Below are 20,153 nucleotides of genomic sequence, written 5' to 3' on the forward strand. Positions count from 1 at the left end.
ATTGTTATTGATTATAATAAATATATTAGCCTATAATTTGTTTATAAACATCCACATGACAAAGCTTAAATGTTCGGGACAGTGGACACTATTTTATATTGTGGTCCATAGATCATTGTGGGGCCGTAACCCGAGAATACCTGTCCTGTTTGTTTAAAGCGCAAATAACATGCATTTTAAAACTGCTTTTAATATTTAATAATCATATTTTCTATGTCCCTCAAAGTTATTTCTAATGGTTTGAGCCTCAATCACCACTCTGATATAACCAGCCTTGTCAATTATTTCTGGACTTTGAAAGCAGTTTTAGCTGCAGTACCACAATGTCCTGAGGTGGAGAGGGTGCTGATATGCAGATTATTTAATATTTGAGTCATTATAATACTCATGCTAGATAAAACCAGGCTTGTTTCCATTCCATGCTAGCTTGGAAAATCAACAATGGTGGACATTGTAAACAAAGTGGAAATGCAAATTTGCAACTGAAAACTGAAGAAAAGGAGGAATTATACAAAGTAGGGTGACATTGATGACATCACGATGAGGCCAAAATCAGTCGAGCTGTTTCTGAGAGCAATTTCCATTAAAACACCCATATGACATGAAGGCCTGATTGTTCAAAATTGGTTATTTGTGGGGATAGAAAACACACATGGGGGCCCCAAAAACACAAAAGAAATTGAAAAAGTTGAATTTAATGTTATAGGTCCTTTAAAATAAAACAAACATATTTAACAAACTATAACTCAGTAGTTTCAGTTATAGGCCTACCCAGGGCCTACCCATCTCCCTCAAAGTTATGCATGCGGTGTGGTGTGTTACAGACTAGTTGCAATGTGAAAATGTGAATGCTCGAATGAACACATATGCACACATAATATGTGTGCATTATGTGTTCATTCGAGCAACGTCACTGATCATGCCTTCCCCTGAGAGTGACGTTTCTCCAGGCCAGCTGACCTATCACAGGCAGTCCGTGCGTCTGTGATCTGATCTGATCTGATGTGCCACGGGCACGGCGCGCGAGAGAGGAGAAGAGTTGTTGTTTTTTTTTCTCTTGATTGAAGAACATACAGGTTTTCATTCACCGAGGAGGAGGAGGCGAGGACACCTGTCTGTCTGTCTGTCTACCGCTGCGCTGCATATGCCTGGAGGACCGCTGTTCTCTTCGGTTTCCTTGCCAGTTGCCACCATTCTGTCTGGTGTGGTGGTCATCATCCATCATCTACCACCTGTGTGATCTCATCTGTGCGCCTGCCTGGCGCGGATGCTCATGAGATCGAGGTTTTATTTATTTATTTATTTGCCCTCTACTCTCATCTCTCTCTCTCGTTCTGAATTAAGTTGTGCATTATGACAGCAGACAATCGATGTGGCAAAATAACAGCAGACAAGGAGAAACAAAGGTAAGTCTGGTCGGCAATAATATGATTTATAATTATGAAGTTTCGCTTCTCCAGAAGTTTGATGTCCTCTCTCGCGTGTGTCCTCTCTCGCCACAAGGAAACTTTATTGTCATAAGTCCAGATATGTCACCTCACCATTTATTTCTCAAATTAGGCCTATGGAATATACCGTACGGTGACATTCAATAAATAAATGAGATTGAATCACTGAATTTAATTTATAATAGGTTATTCCTAAATGTATCTTCCATCCCTGCTTTAAGGACACTTTACTAAGCTACACTGTCTTTATTATTATTATTATTATTATTACTACCTGTAAGCCTAACATTAAGCTACATATGTCGTGACATAGCCTATAGCTGGGCTTATAGTAGAATAGGCTATCAAATAAATAATCAGTTATACTTATTATGTTATGATGATGATGATAATTGCAAATAGCCTATGATATGGCTGCAATTATAATTGATTGATTGAATTGCAAAAAAAGTACAGTGGTATACAGATTTATTCAAAAGGATAACCTCAAATAAGCACAGGGCTTATTTCCATTGAGGTCTTGTGTATTCAATTCATTGAGACATTATAAAGACATACAATAATGTGCAAAACATCATATCTGAGTAAAAAAAGAGAGAAAGATATGTACAGTAAATATTTCCTGTGGTAAGCTTATAAACTTTTTATAGGAGCCTGTCACAGATAGAACATGTGTGTTCTTTCCTTGCTTTCTTTGTCTGTCTTTTTGTGGGTTGTGTGCATGTGTTTCTCTTCTCTCTTCCCTCCTGTTGTATAACTGACTTAACAGTGTGACTGGGTTCTTGTTGTCCTGTCTAGTCTAGTATTATATTTTTTGCATTGTAATCGGCGAACAGTCGATGCCAGCGGCCTCACTTCCCACATTCACTGGGGCCCCTTTTCCACAGGTTGGTTCCCAGTGGGAACCGGTTCAGTTCTTTGGTTTGGTTTTTAGTCCATGAGCCAGAGCTCCAAAATTGGTGGGCAAACTATACCCTATTTTAAATTGTTTATAGGATCAATACAAGTAAATTAATACATTCCACAGTAGTAGCTTTTAATTTTTTTGATTATTTTGCATATTTTACTACATAATGCCTCATTTGCATATTTAAAAATGTAAAATTTGTAATACAATAAATCATTGTCTTCGTGTAAGTACTCAATTGGGGAAGTTTAATGGTGATAACAATCTAATATAGGTATGGTTTTGCCCACTCAATTCATAATTAACGTTTCAATTTTGGAGCTCTGGCTCATGGACTAAGAACCAAAAAGAACTGAACCGGTTCCCATTGGGAACCAACCAGTGGAAAAGTGTCCTTTTCCCCAGGGTGAAAAGTTGCGAAGTGTGAAAAGTTGCGAAGTGTGAAAAGTTGCGAAGTGTGAAAAGTTGCGAAGTGTGTAAAGTTGCGAAGTGTGAAAAGTTGCGAAGTGTGAAAAGTTGCGACCTGCTCTACCTCCTGAGCCACAGCCTGCCTACGAACCTGAACCTATATCTATGTCTATATGTCTACATGTCTTCTCTCTCCATGCAGGGCTGTTAGTCGTGAAGCGGCGAGGATCCGGCGTAAAGCAGAGTCTGACGTGTTAGGCGACCTGTCCAGACTCCTGCCTCTCCCGGCGGCGGTCCGGTCTCACCTGGATAAACCCTCCGTCATGCGCCTCACTATCAGTTACATGCAGACGCGTTCCCTGCTCTCAGGTATGTACAGGTATATAGGCCTATACTGGTATAAGTAAAAGTATCAATAATGCAATCAATACTCTGTTAAAAGTAAAATTTCCAATATTCAAAATGTACATGATTGTTATGTAGGCCCAGAAATTGGGTTAAATATTCTGGAAAAGTTTTCGGAAATTCATTGGTAAAAATGTGTGGGAACCCTGGTAAAAGTGCAAAAGTGTTACTTGGCATCAACATGCCGCTGAGCAGGGCTATGTGGTCTATAAATGCTAGCCTGGCACGGCCAGACTCATAGCGAGGCTTCACTGATGTTTCAGGAAACATCAGTGAACCCGGCCTTCTGGCCACACCAGTCTATATAAATACATCCTGTACATACCTTCTGTTGCAGGCATCGGTGGGACACTGACAAAGACACAACACGCTGCAAAACACAGACCGCTGCCGGGGAGAGGGGAGGGAGGAGACAACGTAGAACGTTCCTCCCAAAGGTGGGAGGAGGAGGAGACGAAGGAGAAGAAGAGTCGAGTAGAAGAGCAGGAGGAGGAGGAGGAGGCGACGGAGGAGAAGAGACGAGTAGAAGAGAAGGAGGAGTGGAGAGGCCCGCTGTGGCAGAGGGAGGAGACAGACGTCTATCTGAGGGTCCTGGAGGGTTTCGTCCTGGCTGTGTCTCCTGACGGAGACATGATCTGCATGTCTGCCAATGTCACCAAGTACCTGGGGCTGACTCAAGTACGCACACACACACACACACACGCGCGTGTGTGTGTACACACATGCACACGCACACCGGCATGCACAGACAGTTTTGAATTATTTAGCTTACTCTATCCTACTACGAAATGTGCAAGACCTCTGTCGTATACATATCTGGAGAACGACGACTTCACCGGACACATCATGTACAGTATAAATCATGTATACACTTCTCCGTCATGTTCCCACACAGGCGGAGTTGATGGGACACAACATCTATGAGTTCACCCACCCCTGTGACCACGACGAGATCAGAAGCAACCTCCGTCTGACGGCTGCTCAGTGTGCTGGTGAGTTTTTATGTGATTTTATTAGAAACCTTTGATAAATGGTGCATTTATATAATAACACCTTTATCCAAGGCACTTCACAAAGATTGTGCATTACATTCATACGCCGATGGCGGAGGAAACCATGCATGGCACCAACCTGCACATCGGGAGCAATTAGGGGTTCAGTGTCTTTGCTCAAGGACACTTCGAACACTGACTCTGAGGGAGCCCACAGGGATCGAAATGGCAACCTCACGGTTCGCATCCAGCTGTTCTACCGGCCACTCTAGCCCCGAGCCACTGCCACGTGATCTTTGGATAGCCGGGGGTTAAACCAGGGGTTCTCAACGTTTATCGCTGGGGACCCCCGGAAATGCTTTGAGCCATGTCTCGCGACCCCCGCCCTGCCCCTCTCCCCACCGCCAATACAAACTGACTGCAAAAATAACCAACAATAGAGAAAATATATATCATAAATGAATACTGAAACCAGATATAGTAATTAAGGATAGTTTATGCATGTGCTATGTGTATACTATGTAAAATAATAATAATAATAATTTGGAGACCCCCCCCGAGGGGTCGCGACCCACGGGTTGAGAACCCCTGCGGTAAACAATAAACGGATGCGTCGTTGTTTACCTGGGTATCCTATAGTTTCAATGTACAGGTTATTATTTTGATTGGTACTGTATATTGTTTAGAGACTGATGCTATAGGTTCGTGGTTCAGGTGAGTGATCCTAGTTTACTGAGACACTACTACACTGTCTCTCTGCAAAATAAATGTATGTAATAATGTTGCAGTAATTCTATTCACTTTTGGTTGTTTGATAAAAGTACAGAAACTTTCAATATTTCACTTACTTTGGTACAACTTGCTGAAGGCAGTTTAGGTGTCGGTGCAGTTTATATTCTTGCAATGCATTAGCCACTTTATTAACCCATTTTGGGCCGGGAACCCCTTTTTGGTGTTAGCATTATAGCTATTGAAAAACAGCAGATCTACAAGCTCATCTACAAGCTTGTAGGTCTGCTATTTTTGAAAAATCAAAGAACGACTGACATAGAAACATAGCTTTTTCAGAAAACTGTCGGGATGTAGAAGACATTTTTAGAATCTTATCTCAGGTCAAAATTAAAGGCCTTTTAACTTTCCACAAGAGTGCGTTGGTCTCATCCTGTTTCGCAACAGCAGTTCTGTAGTCTGTATTTGACATCTATGTTCTCAGTAGCTCCTGTGTGGGATGTGAACTAACAGTATGTGGAGGTATTGCTGAATCAATGCAGCGTGGAGGCGTTGAGCAGTGGGAAAGTAACCCAAAGCCTTACATGAGTACAGATATCTTAACCTTTAAATATTATGTTCTACTTTAGCTATTGAAAAATAGCAGATCTACAAGCTCATAGCGTGCCACCGAGTGGCGCGCTACGCGCTTGTAGGTCTGCTATTTTAGAAAAGTCGTGAAAATGTGTCGCAAATCTTTGAATATATATTTCAGAGCGAACATTTTTAACTAAAATATTGGCTTCTGGGGGGGGGGGGGGGGGGGGGGGGGGGGGTCCCTGGAACAACATATTTTCAGATGGGGGTCTGCGGCCAAATACAGATAATTCTGGGGGTCATTGACATGAAAAAGGTTGAGCACCACTGACATAGAAACATGGGTTTTTCAGACCAAAATGTTAGGATTTAGAAGCCTTTTTTTTTAAATCGACTTCCAGTCCAAAATGGGTTAATAATAGAAAATGACTCTCGTAAAAGCCCATTAGATACCACTCGAGTAACATAGTCCCTATTAACCCATTCTGAACGGGAACCCATTTTGGTGTCAGCATCATGTTATGCTTTAGCTATTGAAAAATAGCAGATCTACAAGCTCATAGCGCGCCACCGAGTGGCGCGCTACGAGCTTGTAGGTCTGCTATTTTTGAAAAATCGAAGAACGACTGACATTTTTAGAATCTGATCTCAGGTCAGAATGGGTTAATCAGACCAGTGTGTGTCCAGTGGAAACCTCGTATGAATCTGATCTCAGGTCAGAATGGGTTAAAAAGGTGAAAGAATCTTGCCACTCGTGGCCACTCCGGTAGTTGTTCTGTAACTAATGTACTGTATCTTGGTTAGGTCCTGTGAGAGAGCTCTGCGGGGGAGAACTCATGCAGGGTTTCAGATTTGGAGATCTCTCTCTTTACCATCCAGTCTATGGTCTCTCAAAGGTGACGCCTGCCTAAAAACTGTGAGGCTCGAACTCACAACCTCGGCATTGCTCAGCGAGTTACTGTCATAGAAGTACCGCACTGTTCACATCATTAACATTATGATTATCTTTTTTTAAGATTTGTTTTTGGGGCTTTTAATGCCTTTATTGATAGGGAACAGTAGACAGACTGCAGGAAATGGGGAGAGAGATGGGGAGTGACACGCTGGCAAAGGCCGTTGGGCTCGGGAGTCGAACCTGCTGTCTGGCTTAATGTGGAGTTTATGTTTTGCAAGAGGACTTGGCATAATGTTTTTCGTTTTCAGAACAAATCCCAAATAATGGGATTGTCTGTTTGGGTAATGTGATATATTCTGCGGCACTTAGTGGGGAGAGATGCCCAAACAAAGAGCAACAGAAGCAGACTCTGTGCTGCTGTGAGTGTGCATGCGAGTGCGTGCATGTGAAGTGTGAAGCATTGTGAATTTCTCGCAGAATTTCTCATTTCTCGCACAATTTCTAATTTCTCATTTCTCGCGGAATTTCTCATTTCTCATTTCTCGCAGAATTTCTCATTTCTTGCGGAATTTCTCATTTCTCGCACAATTTCTCATTTCTCATTTCTCGCAGAATTTCTCATTTCTCGCAGAATTTCTAATTTCTCGCAGAATTTCTCATTTCTCATTTGTCGCACAATTTCTCATTTCTCGCACAATTTCTCATTTCTCATACAAATAAATAATAATATTTTTAAGACAAAAAAAAATAAAACAAAGCAAAAAGCACAAAGAGTTTTTTTTTCTTTCTTTTTTTCTAAATGTTTTGACAATCATGATCATGCCCAAAATAGGCATGCCAGGTTGCTCATGCTATTGAAATGCACTGATATGTAGATGGCTCTGGTTCTGTCCAGGAGATCACTGTGTGGGCTCTGAGAGGACCTTCATCATGAGGATGAAGAGTACCATCACACACAGAGGAAGAGCCACCAACCTCAAGGCAGCAACCTGGAAGGTGAGTGTTCTTTATTTTTTATTTTTTATCAAATGTTTTTTTTATTTAAGACAATAAATCACAATAAGACACGTTAACACCATGAATGAATAAAGAAAACAAAACACATATAAAAACAACACATAACAGCAAAAGCAAGGAACACAAAAACAAACAAACAATCCCACCCACCCCCCGGGACCAAAGATGCCACAAAATGTCCATAAATAATAATAATAATGACTAAATCATGCCCTAAACCAAATCTCAATGTTTTCCTCTTTTGCACCGTGCAATCTTGCTGTTGACATTTCTAGATAAATGATATCTAGAAAGGTCAAAGCCCATTGACGAAATGTCATGATGTATGAGGCGGTTTCCAGTGCGAAGCAACCATCTTCTTTGCGGCCGTTACGCCAGCAAAGAAGACACGAATACGCATATTATTTAATGGCAACTGATTTTCAGACGTTTTAAAGCACAGCTCAAGACCTAACTTTTAATCTAGACTGTTGCTTTTAGTTGAGTCTTTTCAAAATCCTTGTTGTTATTCATGTCCTCCTCACCACATTGTTCACTGGTGTTATTTTAATGTTGTTTTATGGGTAACAGGACAACTCAACCCTTTTCCGCGTTCCCGTTTTTTCCTCCCGGAATGTTCAGGATAAAGGAAACATTCAGTAAGACGCTCTGTTGTTTCAGCGCTTCTCGCCCTCAAGGCGTCTTATTGGTTTTCGTTTTTCTCATTACCAACTAACTGAACATATATATTTTCAAATGGTATCTTTTGTTGAGTTTTTGTCACACAATAGGCATACTTACTCTGACCTTTTTGAATCCTGCACCTGACAAATAACCCAAAGAATGAAAAACAAAAACACTAAAACTAATAAAAACTCAACTAAAACTAAGCCTATATAGTCACAAAAATGAAAACTAATAAAAACTATCAAACCCGCTCTAAAAAAACTATAATGAAAAATCCAAAACGACATATATAACCTCAGCATGGTTGTGAGTCCGCTGTCTGTCTCGTGCGATGCGTTGTTGTCCATCCAGGTGTTTCTCTGTCGGGGCCGTGTGAAAGTGTGCATGGCACCCTGCCTCGTCCCCTGCCCGGACTCTGTTCTGGCGCCCTGCCTCGCCCCGGCCTGCCCAGACTCCGTTCTGGCGCCCTGCCTTGCCCCCTGCGTGGACTCCGTGCCCGTCCCGTCCTGCCTGCTGCTCACATGCCAGTCTCTGCCAGCGTCACACAGCCTGCTCAGCAACCACACCTTCACCAGCCAGCACAGCATGGACATGAGGTTCACACACTGTGACCAGAGGTGATGTACAGTGGCACGCATGCACACACACACACACACACACACACACACACACACACACACACACACACACACACACACACACACACACACACACACACACACATAAGTGCACGCACTTAAAGTCTGTCAGTGCGTGAGAGTGGCTGAGTGAGTGGGAGGCAGCTGTGTAATAACTGGATTGGAAGAGCACACATGAAAATAGCTGATCTATACAAGCTCACAGCGACACATTGTGAGATTGTACATGAGAATAAATCGAAATATTTTGAATATTCTTTTAAAACATATTTCTCAGATGGATGTCTGAGGACAATTACATATTAATCTGGGGTTCCTTGACGTGAAGAAATGTGGGAACCACTGGTTTAAACAACATTAGGAAGCAAGCCCAAATAAGCAACTATACTGTATAGAATCAAGCCCTAAAAAAACATCAACCGATAATTTATTTGCAAGTGACAGAAAAGTTACAGAAAAAAACTATTCAAAGGTTGCTTATAATAAGACATGGCAACACTGCCTGAAGGAAGCAAAGCACACAAGGAGCCCCAGTACCTTGGCAGGGAACAAGAGCATTGGACGGTCTCTCTTTTACCAATCAATATAGTTTGTGTTCATTCTGAGTCCACCCAAAGGTGACCCCTGTCTAAAAACTGTGCTCCAGGTGAGGCTCGAACTCACAACCTCGGCATTGCTCAGCGAGTTACTGTCGTATAAGTACCGCGCGCTAACCGATTGCGCCACTGGAGCTTTGGCATGAGCCCATTAAGCCCCGGGGTCGATTCTACTAATGCCTTCTAACACACACGTCACGCACGCACATACACACACATTTGGAGATCATAGCTGGCATGTGCACACTGTCACACGATAGCATGTAACTATGGAGCTCGCGTACAGTAGGTAGGGTATAGTGACGTGTTAATGTGTGTGTTGCAGGGTGACGGCTCTGCTAGGTTACAGCCCAGGGGAACTGCAGGGTCGCTCAGTGTATGAGCTCTGTCACGCACTGGACACACACTGTCTGACCAAGAACCATTTGAACTGTGAGTCCTGCTGCACGCAAGCATGCGTACTGTACACACACACACGCACGCACGTACGCACGCACGCATGCACGCACTGTAAGTGTATAACATACAAATACCACACACACTCAGCTCAAAACACCAGAACAGACAGACCCATACCACTCTTAGCAGAGCACTCTTTCTCTATCTCTCGCTCCTTTTCTCTGTCTTTGTTGCCTACTGTATCTCTGTCTCTACTCCCTCTATCTCTATCTCTACAAGGTTTCTGCCTGACAATGACGATATGTCGTGTTTTTTAACGGTAGGAATTCCTTGCTCTCTCTCTCTCTCTCTCTCTCTCTGTCTCTCTCTCAGTGTGTTCTAAGCACCAGTCAGTGACAGGTGTGTACAGGATGCTGGTGAAGGGTGGAGGCTACATCTGGGTGGAGAGTCACAGCGCTGTCCTCCCCAGGGTGCGTGCGTCCAGGAACACCCTCAGCCCCGCTCCGCCTCTCTGCATCCTCTGTGTGAACTACGTCCTCAGGTAAGGTCCACCCTCAGCCTCTCTGCATCCTCTGTGTGAACTACGTCCTCAGGTAAGGTCCACCCTCAGCCTCTCTGCATCCTCTGTGTGAACTACGTCCTCAGGTAAGGTCCACCCTCAGCCTCTCTGCATCCTCTGTGTGAACTACGTCCTCAGGTAAGGTCCACCCTCAGCCTCTCTGCATCCTCTGTGTGAACTACGTCCTCAGGTAAGGTCCACCCTCAGCCTCTCTGCATCCTCTGTGTCAACTACGTCCTCAGGTAAGGTCCACCCTCAGCCTCTCTGCATCCTCTGTGTCAACTACGTCCTCAGGTAAGGTCCACCCTCAGCCTTTCTGCATCCTCTGTGTCAACTACGTCCTCAGGTAAAGACCACCCTCAGCCTCTCTGCATCCTCTGTGTCAACTACGTCCTCAGGTAAGGTCCACCCTCAGCCTCTCTGCATCCTCTGTGTGAACTACGTTCTCAGGTAAGGTCCACCCTCAGCCTCTCTGCATCCTCTGTGTGAACTACGTTCTCAGGTAAGGTCCACCCTCAGCCTCTCTGCATCCTCTGTGTCAACTACGTCCTCAGGTAAAGACCACCCTCCGCCTCTCTGCATCCTCTGTGTGAACTACGTTCTCAGGTAAGGTCCACCCTCAGCCTCTCTGCATCCTCTGTGTGAACTACGTTCTCAGGTAAGGTCCACCCTCAGCCTCTCTGCATCCTCTGTGTCAACTACGTCCTCAGGTAAGGTCCACCCTCAGCCTCTCTGCATCCTCTGTGTCAACTACGTCCTCAGGTAAAGACCACCCTCCGCCTCTCTGCATCCTCTGTGTTAACTACGTCCCTCAGGTAACATTTATTTGATCAAACTATTATTATCTGTCACGTGTGTGTGTCTGTGGTGGTAACCGTTCTCCATCTCGCACTGGCCGCTGCTGTATAGAGCGTCGCAGTCCCTCCCCCTTTCTGAACGATGAGTGGCCCAGGAAATGAATCGCAATGCATTTTTCCCATAGGCTTTTCAGAAAGTATTTATTTAAAGACGGTTACGCCGCGGACAAAGCCAACTGGGATCGTGACAAATCATGACAATGAACACAATATTTTGGGCCGATCGAATCATTAGAAAGAAGAAAATAAAGGCAGGAGACAACACTATTTGTTTTGTTTTTCTTCTTATAAATTATTTGATCGGCCCAAAACATTTTGTTCATTGTCATGAATTGTCACGATCCGAGTTGGCTTTGTCCGCGGCGTAACCGTCTTTAAATAAATACTTTTGGAAAAATGCATCGCGATTCATTTCCTGGGCCACTCGTCGTTCTGAAAGGGGGAGGGACTGCGACGCTCTAAAGGCAAAGCTGTCTGTATTAGCATAGATACCGTGAGGGTCCCATTTATGTTGTCACGCCCCCCCTGTATGCCACTGCTGCAATGGTCATTATAGCTGCTATAAGCAATAATATGTCAACATTTTAATGACCTTTTTTTTGGTCCGGCACGGTCCATTTGCAGGCTGTTGAGGCTAGTGTACAGTACATGAGGATGTTGCTAGTGTACATGAGTGGAGTAATCATAACGGCTCATTTGATTACAGCCATCGGCAATTTGTTGCTCTTTTGTCCGGAAATAATCTTGGCCACGGCCCCAGCCTGCTACGCTGGAGTCCACGGAGTGCATATAGCCAGTCTGCTGAAAGGTTTCTTTCAATTAGGCCACGTCTGGAAATCAGACAATTCATCCACAGCAAATCAAATTTGTTACAGACTGCATGTGGTAAAGTGGAGTGTAGCCTACTGGCTGAAATCAATAGCCTATAAGAATGTTATCCGTCATGTTTTAATTTGTTGTGAGCAAATGTAATACTATGATAGCATTCTTGAGCATTGGGAGCGCACACATGCACGCACAGGAAACAAAAGTAATCTGGTTTACACACATTAACATAAAATGTGTTTGACGTCCCTGCACAGTTGGTCCGTGCCTTCTGTTGGTTTCCTTTTATAAAGTGTCATAATTCTCTTATAATGTATCAAGCACTTTGAATTAATTGCCTTGTTGTTGAAATGTGCTCTCTACATGTAGCAGTATTAGTAGTAGCAAAATAAGTAGTATTTAGCGGTTAATTTATGGTAATAATGATGAATAGTATTTTGATATGAATTGTCGCTGTTAGGTCAGAACACTTGTACTGTGTTCCAATAGACCCAATGCAGACTTAACCCATTCTGGACTGAGGTCGATTCTAAAAACGCTTTCTGGAAAACTTCAAATATTTACATATATACACCATAAAATAATATACATATAAAACACCTGAATGGCATTTTCAACCTGGCGGTCCTATTTTTTTTTTTTTTCTATTTATTTTATCCCAAGATTTTTTTTCAACTGTGTCAACTGTCTATGTAATCCTGGGCGCTACACTCCCTCTGCCAACCTGGGGAGAGCAACCGGCTTACCTCATGCTTCCTTCTATGCATGAGGAGTCCAAACCGCTTCTTTTCACCTGGCGGACGGACGGACGGGGGGGGAGGGTGTGTTTCCCCGGTGTTCTTATTCTGGGCATGTAAAAATATAAAATAGAGCATTAATTTATGAAGAGAAGAAAAACAAACCAGCAAAAACATGAAATTTGTTTTTCTGCCCGACAATGACAGTATGTGTTATTACAATTTTTTAACTGTAATTCCTTGGTCTCTCTCTCTCTCTCTCTCTCTCTCTCTGTTATAGTGGAGTGGAGGAGCCGTCCTTGCAGCTGTCTTTGGACCAGACTGTTTGTAGACACTCTAAATATACTCTTTAAGGCCCCTATGTTGCACCTCTACATATATATATTTTTTTAATTTTGTATTTTTTCTACTAGAATACATTATTAAAATAATTATTCAGAATCTACTATTTGTCAGTTTCATTATTTTTTTAATGTCAGGTTTAGTTCATCTATCTACAGCAGTGGTTCCCAAACTTTTTTATGTCAAGGACCCCCAAATTGACACTAATTAGCCCGCGGACCCCCCGTTTGAAGAGATATGCCAGGGACCCCCCATGAGAGAAGATTTGTACAGCTCTAGCAGTGATTCTCAACCCGTTTAATTTCAGGGAACCCCAGTTTGACATGCAATAGTCTACGGACCCCCCCCATTTAATGATATTTCTATCTCTGGGACCCTCAATTTATACTGTAAAATCACTCTGAGAATGTACAAATGGAACCATGGGCTAGAATTGAAAGCCCTACTGCACGTTTTCCGATGTATTTTGAGATGCGGTCCGCGACCAAATATAATATCATTTTGGGGGTCCTTGACATGAAAAGGTTCCCTATTATACCACTGATAGAGCAACATGTAGGTTTTTCAGAAAACTGTTGGATTTAGAAGACGTTTGTAGAATGAACGGAAAGTGTCAGTTATTCAAAGATATTTTCCCTGCAGCCAGAGATTGCTCAACATGAACATACAGTAGGAACAGGTTGTTGTCTCATCTGTGGCTGAAAGACAGTTGAGTTATTGTACACAGTGTGTGTGTGTGTGTGCGTGTGCGTGCGTGCGTGCGTGTGTGTGTGTGTGTTTCACCCTTTGTTTGACCCCTTTGGTGCCGACCTCACTTCCTGCTGGGGTTTCCTGCTGGGTCACCTGACACGTGGGGAGACATGGTGTGATCGCCAAACATGGACGCACGTACGCACACACACACACACACACACACACACACACACACACACACACGGCGTGGTCATGAAGTTATGTGAGCAGACACCAACGAAGCCAAGACCACAGCTTCCTGAATAGACACTCGATACGAACATTCTCGTGGGAACGTTGTCAACTTTTTACCTCTCAGCATCGATCTTCTCCTTTCACTTTCTCTGTCTGTCTGTCTGTCTGTCTGTCTGTCTGTCTGTCTGTCTGTCTGTCGTCCAACCTAAACCCTATAATCTAGATTTTTGAGGGGCGCTAGCCACCTAGCCCCTCCTATATATGTCCAGCTCTGAATGTTTGTGTAAACACAAATGTTTGTTTAAACACAAACATTGAAGACAAAAGTGGGGACACAAATTGTGATTGCGATGTATGATGATAAGAGTGATTGAGATCTTAGTTTTGTAGTTTAATATAAATCACAGGTGTGAATTGTATTAAACTACATCCCACCAAGGAAAGAACAGACGATATAGAAAATAGGAGTAGAATAACAATGATTATTTCCATCATGACCAATTCAAGTTTTTCAAGTTTGCAAGTTTGACTGGTATTAATGTCGTTGAGGCGATTAGTCGTTAGATTATTCACTCTGTATCCCTTTACCTGGGCCTAACAGGGTCACAAGTAACACAAGCACGCACTAACTGTACATATGATGCTTTCGGGTGTGTCAGTACAGTGACAGTACAGTAGAGGGTACAGTAGAGAGCCGCATGGTAACTCTGTCATTGCTCAACCGTTTCGGTCACAGGACGGCTCGCCGGAACTGGAACTTCACATGGGTGTGATTCTTTTCTACTCTATTTCTCTGTAAGCACTTCTAGCTGCATTTCATGTCATGAAAGGTGCTATATAGTTTTATTATTATTATTATTATTATTATTATTATTCTTTCTTTCACTGCCAATATGTTTTTTCTGTTGATGCAACCTTGTCTTGAAAAGGCAGTTAGATTTCCTAATATAATATAAATCTATCTCTCAAGACAATCTTGAAACATTCATTGGCTTAAACCACACAATCGGGCAGTCATCCATAATTGCTTTTTTCCCACTAAGCTTCTATTGTTTTTAAATATAGATGGAACTATCTTTTATATTCCTCTTACTGTCATATTGTACGTAATAATAATACCGGTAATAATATATTGGTATTGCACTTTTCATTCACAAGAAATCTCTACATGGTTATAATATTGCAGTTCATAACCGTGCAAGGAAGACAATTGTCTCATAGTTAACTTGATGTGTTTCTTGTATTGCATCCTTGTATTACATTCATAATGAATTGAATACACAAGTATTAAATCAATCAATGAATCAATACAAACTGAAGCATTTCACCTAGGAATCATATTCTCAATGTCTTTCCTTGCATCAATGCATTCAGGGTGGAGAGACATGTAGGGAAGGATGCCTGCGCCATCTAGTGTCAGACCCCTGTCAGTGCCACTGCCACTGTGCCAACACCCCATACAGCTCCTGCAGAAGGTCAATCGCTGTAGCATTTGGAGGCCCTGCATACGTAAGTTAGTTGAGAATCTAACCCCTTACCCCCTTTCTTTCAACAGCTCTTAAAACTGACTACTACTACTACTTTTGGTGAGATCTAAACACAAGTTAAATTCATGTTTTTGATAGGCCTAGTAATAGTGTGCGTGCGTGTGTAGTGTAGTAGGCTACTGTTTACTGTACAGCACACTTTGACTTTTTTTTATAGTAGAAGAAGCATGCAATATATAGAGGAAACGTCTCCCCCCCCCCCCCCCACCCAACTTTTAGTCATTCCCTGTTTTGTAAGAATTGGTTCATTCATCTTGCTCAGTTTTCAGGTCACGTTTTTCTTCTTTTCTACCCTTTTCATTGTGCAACGTCTCTGTTATGAGCCTCTGACTCAGGGAAGAGGAACGCAGGCCATGTGTTTGTTCCATGCACTCCTGAGCCAGCAGATCTGAGTTCAGTTTGACTTTCTGTTCCAACCAACACCAGTGTCCTCCTGTTGCAACTGTATGGAGAGAACATATAAGCACTTCCACAGTCTTAGAGTAGATTCAGACCCCTGGCATTTTTCTCCACAAAGTTCAAATGCTTATTTTAGAGCTTGTGTGCCGAACATAGTCAATCTACAAGCTCACACAAGGACAAGGTGTATTCGCGGCTCATATCTGCCATTCGCTAAATATATATAGCCATATCTACAAGCTCACGACGTGTTGCATCTGCTCTGCCTTCCGTGCCTTGTGAGCTTGTAGATCCTTAAAACAGTTTAGTTTTGACTCTTTTTGGAATCCCTTGTACATCAGATTAGATTAGCGATATATCTCAATCGTCACAGCTCTGCTATATATGCATACATTTTGTCTGACTGTGTGCAACAACAGCTCAGCTTGTAACACACTCTAAAGAGCTTCTGGAACACAGCAGGCCCCGAATTCCACACACTCTGCCAGGGTCACCTTGACAACCACACAACACACAACCAACCAGGAAGTGTCATGTCAGTGGAGCCAACTTTGGCTGTGTGTGTGTGTGTGTGTGTGTGTGTGTGTGTGTGTGTGTGTGTGTGTGTGTGTGTGTGTGTGTGTGTGTGTGTGTGTGTGTGTGTGTGTGTGTGTGTGTGTGTGTGTGTGTGTGTGTGTGTGTGTGTGTGTGTGTGTGTGTGTGTGTGTTCAGCTCGGTTTCAGCAGGGGTGAGTTGTGTCTTATAGCAGTCTCATGCCACTTAGTGGGCATGGGGGAATCAATCACTGGTCATGGAGGCCGGGTAATTGAATCAGTGTATTAGTGGTGATATAATGGGGGCTAACACGCTGCCCGCTGGAAAAGGAAAGAAAACGGAAGGAAAGGAAAAGAATCACAGCGACAGAGAGACCGACAGAACAGATTGAACGTGTTTCCAACCCACCACCGTCCGCCACGACCGACCGTCACCCTGCTGAACGGAGCTGTTTACAACAATCATTTCCACCATGCAGGGCACCCATAAACGACCCCAACGAACGCCCCCTCCTCCACCACCACTCCCCTCTGCTCCACTGTCTTTAGTACTGAGTCCCTTCCCCCAATCTCTCACCGTGGCCTGGTGGGTGTTGTCAGGCCGCCAGCCAATAACCGGAGAGAGAGGTGGGCCGAACCCTCCTGGAACAAACACGCCGACAAATCACTGCACGTCTGACTGTCCGTGCGCTGGAGAACATACATACGCACGTTAGTAGAGGAGAGACAGATTGAGAAGGCTGAGTGAGACAGAGAGAGAGAGAGAGAGAGTCACAGAAAATGAAACCGAGGCAGAAGAGTGGAGGGGGTTTGGAGGGTCGAGGAGAAGAGTGGTTGTGCAAAAACATACAATCAAAGGCAATCACACCACATGCAGTGTTCTTATTGCTGCTCTACAATCACCAATTATTCCAATTATCAGCCAAGCTGTTTTGCCCATTGTTGGCCAAAGAACTGCATGGGTGGATACTAGGGAAATATATATAGTGCAATGCTGGTTTTAGCCAGTCAGTGTCGTGCAACGGCAAATGTATAGGTTGTAGATTGGCTATATGTTCGATGTGTGACACTGACATATGTGACCAGATTTGACTGAGAGCCTGCCATCGCGCAACATCCAACTTTTATTTTCTTCTCCAAAATGAGTTAATAGCACAGGCAGACTCTTCACATACTAGAGCATAATAGAGAAATAAGTGTCAGAGCTGAAATTGACATGATATAATGCTTAAGCATGTAGCTGTAATGTACAGTAAGTGAACCTTTCAGGCCTGTTTTCTCAACTCGCTGTTTCTCTGCAAGACATTACTATGTTTTTTGTCTTTATGTTCTGTCTTCTTCTATCTGCTGACACTGGGAGCTGAGCTTCAAGATTTCATATGCAAATGGCAAATAAATTCTATTGTATTCTATTCTATTTTGGCGGGCCTTGATGCCGTCATAATGACTATAGGCTCACAACTGCAACACGTTGTGAGCTTGTAGATGGGCTATTTTCAGCATGCAACCAAGTGTAAAATGACTTATACTGGATCTCCTGTCCACTAGTCCCTTCCTAACATTTTAGTCTAGTTTTTATTTGTTGACGAAATTGCCAGTATGTTTAGTCTTATAGTTTTATCATAGCTTAGTTTCCATTTAGTTTTTGTCAGTGAAAAAAGGTAGTCGACGAACATTTTTCGTCTTAGTTTATTTATTTTTTTGGCGACGAGATCAACACTGGTGTCAGTCAGATGAAAAGCCTCACACGACATCACTGACCATCTGGTCTGGAGCTCTGGTGCGATTCATTTGGAAAGGGTTTCATATAGGCTGTAGATCAGATTATAGATGCTCTGACAGACAGGCAGGCTATAAGGCGCTCGCTCATATCACTCAGTGCTGGATGAGCGTGATAAAACTCTTCCCACAGCAGCCCAGAAGACCATATTAGTTTTAAAGATAAAAAAAACGTGAGTCATGTTTTGGAGTTCAATTTCAGGATCATCATATCCTCATCATCAGTGTGTTTAGATGACGCTCAGACACAATGCGTCACGTGATCTACTGTATTAGTGTGTGAGAAATCCATGATTATCTTTACTGCTTGCTTCCTTATCTAGAGAAAATAATGGGACGGATAGGCACGGGTGACCTTCTACCCCCCTACACGCGCACACGCACACACACACACACACACACACACACACACGCACACGCGCGCGCACACTGAAAAGTGAAGTACTGGGATGGGGCAATGGAGAGATAAGACTTTATTACTATAGTGGATTAGTTCATAGAGGAGAAATTCTGGCCTGGAATCAAACCTGTCGCAGGTTTGATTCCAGGCCAGCAATGTGTCAAATCGATGTTTGATGTGCAAATATAATGACAAAGAAAATGCACCCCCAAGGGGACTATTATTCTATCAAAGAACATCCACATTACCGGTAATATAATATGCTGTGCATTGTGTACTAACATAATGTAATCTGAACCTCTTTATACTTTAATCCCACTTGAACAAATACAAATGGAATTTGCTTTTTCACGTTGGGAAGTTGGTTCAGTGCTTGTTCGTCTGTTTGTGTATATGAATTTGTACCTGTATTTGCACAAGTGCCAGAGCGGGGACAACGCTAATCTTATCTGCTGTGCAGAGTCGAGTCCACAGGTTGAGGCCAATAGGGCAGAGCCTTAATGCGGACAAAATCAAGCAACTTTTTATTGCTTTTATTGCAGGTTTGTACATTAATGTTATCAATTTCATCTTCACCTTGTAGCCTACAAGTTTCATCGCTTGTTTAATTCATCCTGCATCATTTTTACTGTGTCATTTCAGAATCAACAGTAGGCGCTAAATGTTTTTAGTGAAACCTTTAAATGTGACTATTATTACCCAAGATTATGGTGCTGTCCTTTATACAAGAATCATCTTTTCAACAAATGTCAGTCTAGCTAAACAAAAGGTGTCTTATAGGTGTGCTATACTGGCAGATAGCATGGTGACATGCTTCATCACTTGACTGAAGACATCTGTCCTCTCTCAGTGTTTCCCTGCCCGGAGTCTGGGCTTCCCTTGAGGGGGACGCCAAAGATCACAGTAAGAAATATACCATCGTTTTCCTGCCTATTTCTAAATAAGTCCTTGCTTTCATCCACTGTCTCCCCCTTGCTTCCAGGCTGAGCCACGAGAGGCCATGTTTGTCCCTGTCACAGCTCAATGAGGGGAACCTGGAGGCCATGTTTGTCCCTGTCACAGCTCAATGAGGGGAACCTGGAGGCCATGTTTGTCCCTGTCACAGCTCAATGAGGGGAACCTGGAGGCCATGTTTGTCCCTGTCACAGCTCAATGAAGGGAACCTGTCCCACCATCTCCCCTATCTTCCTCCTTCCCTCTCAACCAGATGACACTCCTGTGACCTCTCTCATTTTGGACCATGGTATATAGCCTATATCGTACGGCATACTATAGCGCGCCGTTTTTCATCATTTTTGATGATTTGACAAAAATGAAAAAATAAAAAAAACGATGGGTTATAGCCCATGTTTTTTTAAATTTTGAAAAAAAAGTTATCCTCGTTTCTCATCATTTTGGACCATGGGCTATAGCCTATATCGTACGGCATACTTTACTTTACTTCAATACATTATATTAGATAGACATATGGTAAATGGTGCATTTATATAGCGCCTTTATCCAAGGCGCTTTACATAGATTGTGCATCAATTCACCCATTCACACACACACACACACACACATTCATATACC

The 20,153-nt window shown here is 43.0% G+C and overlaps 1 protein-coding gene across 1 annotated transcript; it reads left to right on the forward strand.

The window, feature by feature from the left end:
* Positions 1-1,353: 1,353 nt before the first annotated feature.
* On the forward strand, positions 1,354-19,651 carry epas1a (endothelial PAS domain protein 1a; the record flags this gene model as incomplete). The annotated part of the gene is made up of 13 exons (XM_080789326.1): positions 1,354-1,406; positions 2,966-3,132; positions 3,506-3,846; positions 4,064-4,160; positions 7,256-7,356; positions 8,395-8,660; positions 9,603-9,709; positions 10,049-10,217; positions 10,443-10,477; positions 10,582-10,633; positions 10,755-10,789; positions 10,894-10,945; positions 19,564-19,651. The coding sequence occupies 13 exons, from the start codon at positions 1,354-1,356 to the stop codon at positions 19,649-19,651; spliced, it is 1,563 nt and encodes a 520-aa protein (XP_080645452.1).
* Positions 19,652-20,153: the final 502 nt, after the last annotated feature.

This window comes from Protomyctophum bolini (assembly GCF_963924005.1).
Source record: "Protomyctophum bolini genome assembly, chromosome: 18".
Taxonomy (NCBI): Eukaryota; Metazoa; Chordata; class Actinopteri; order Myctophiformes; family Myctophidae; genus Protomyctophum; species Protomyctophum bolini.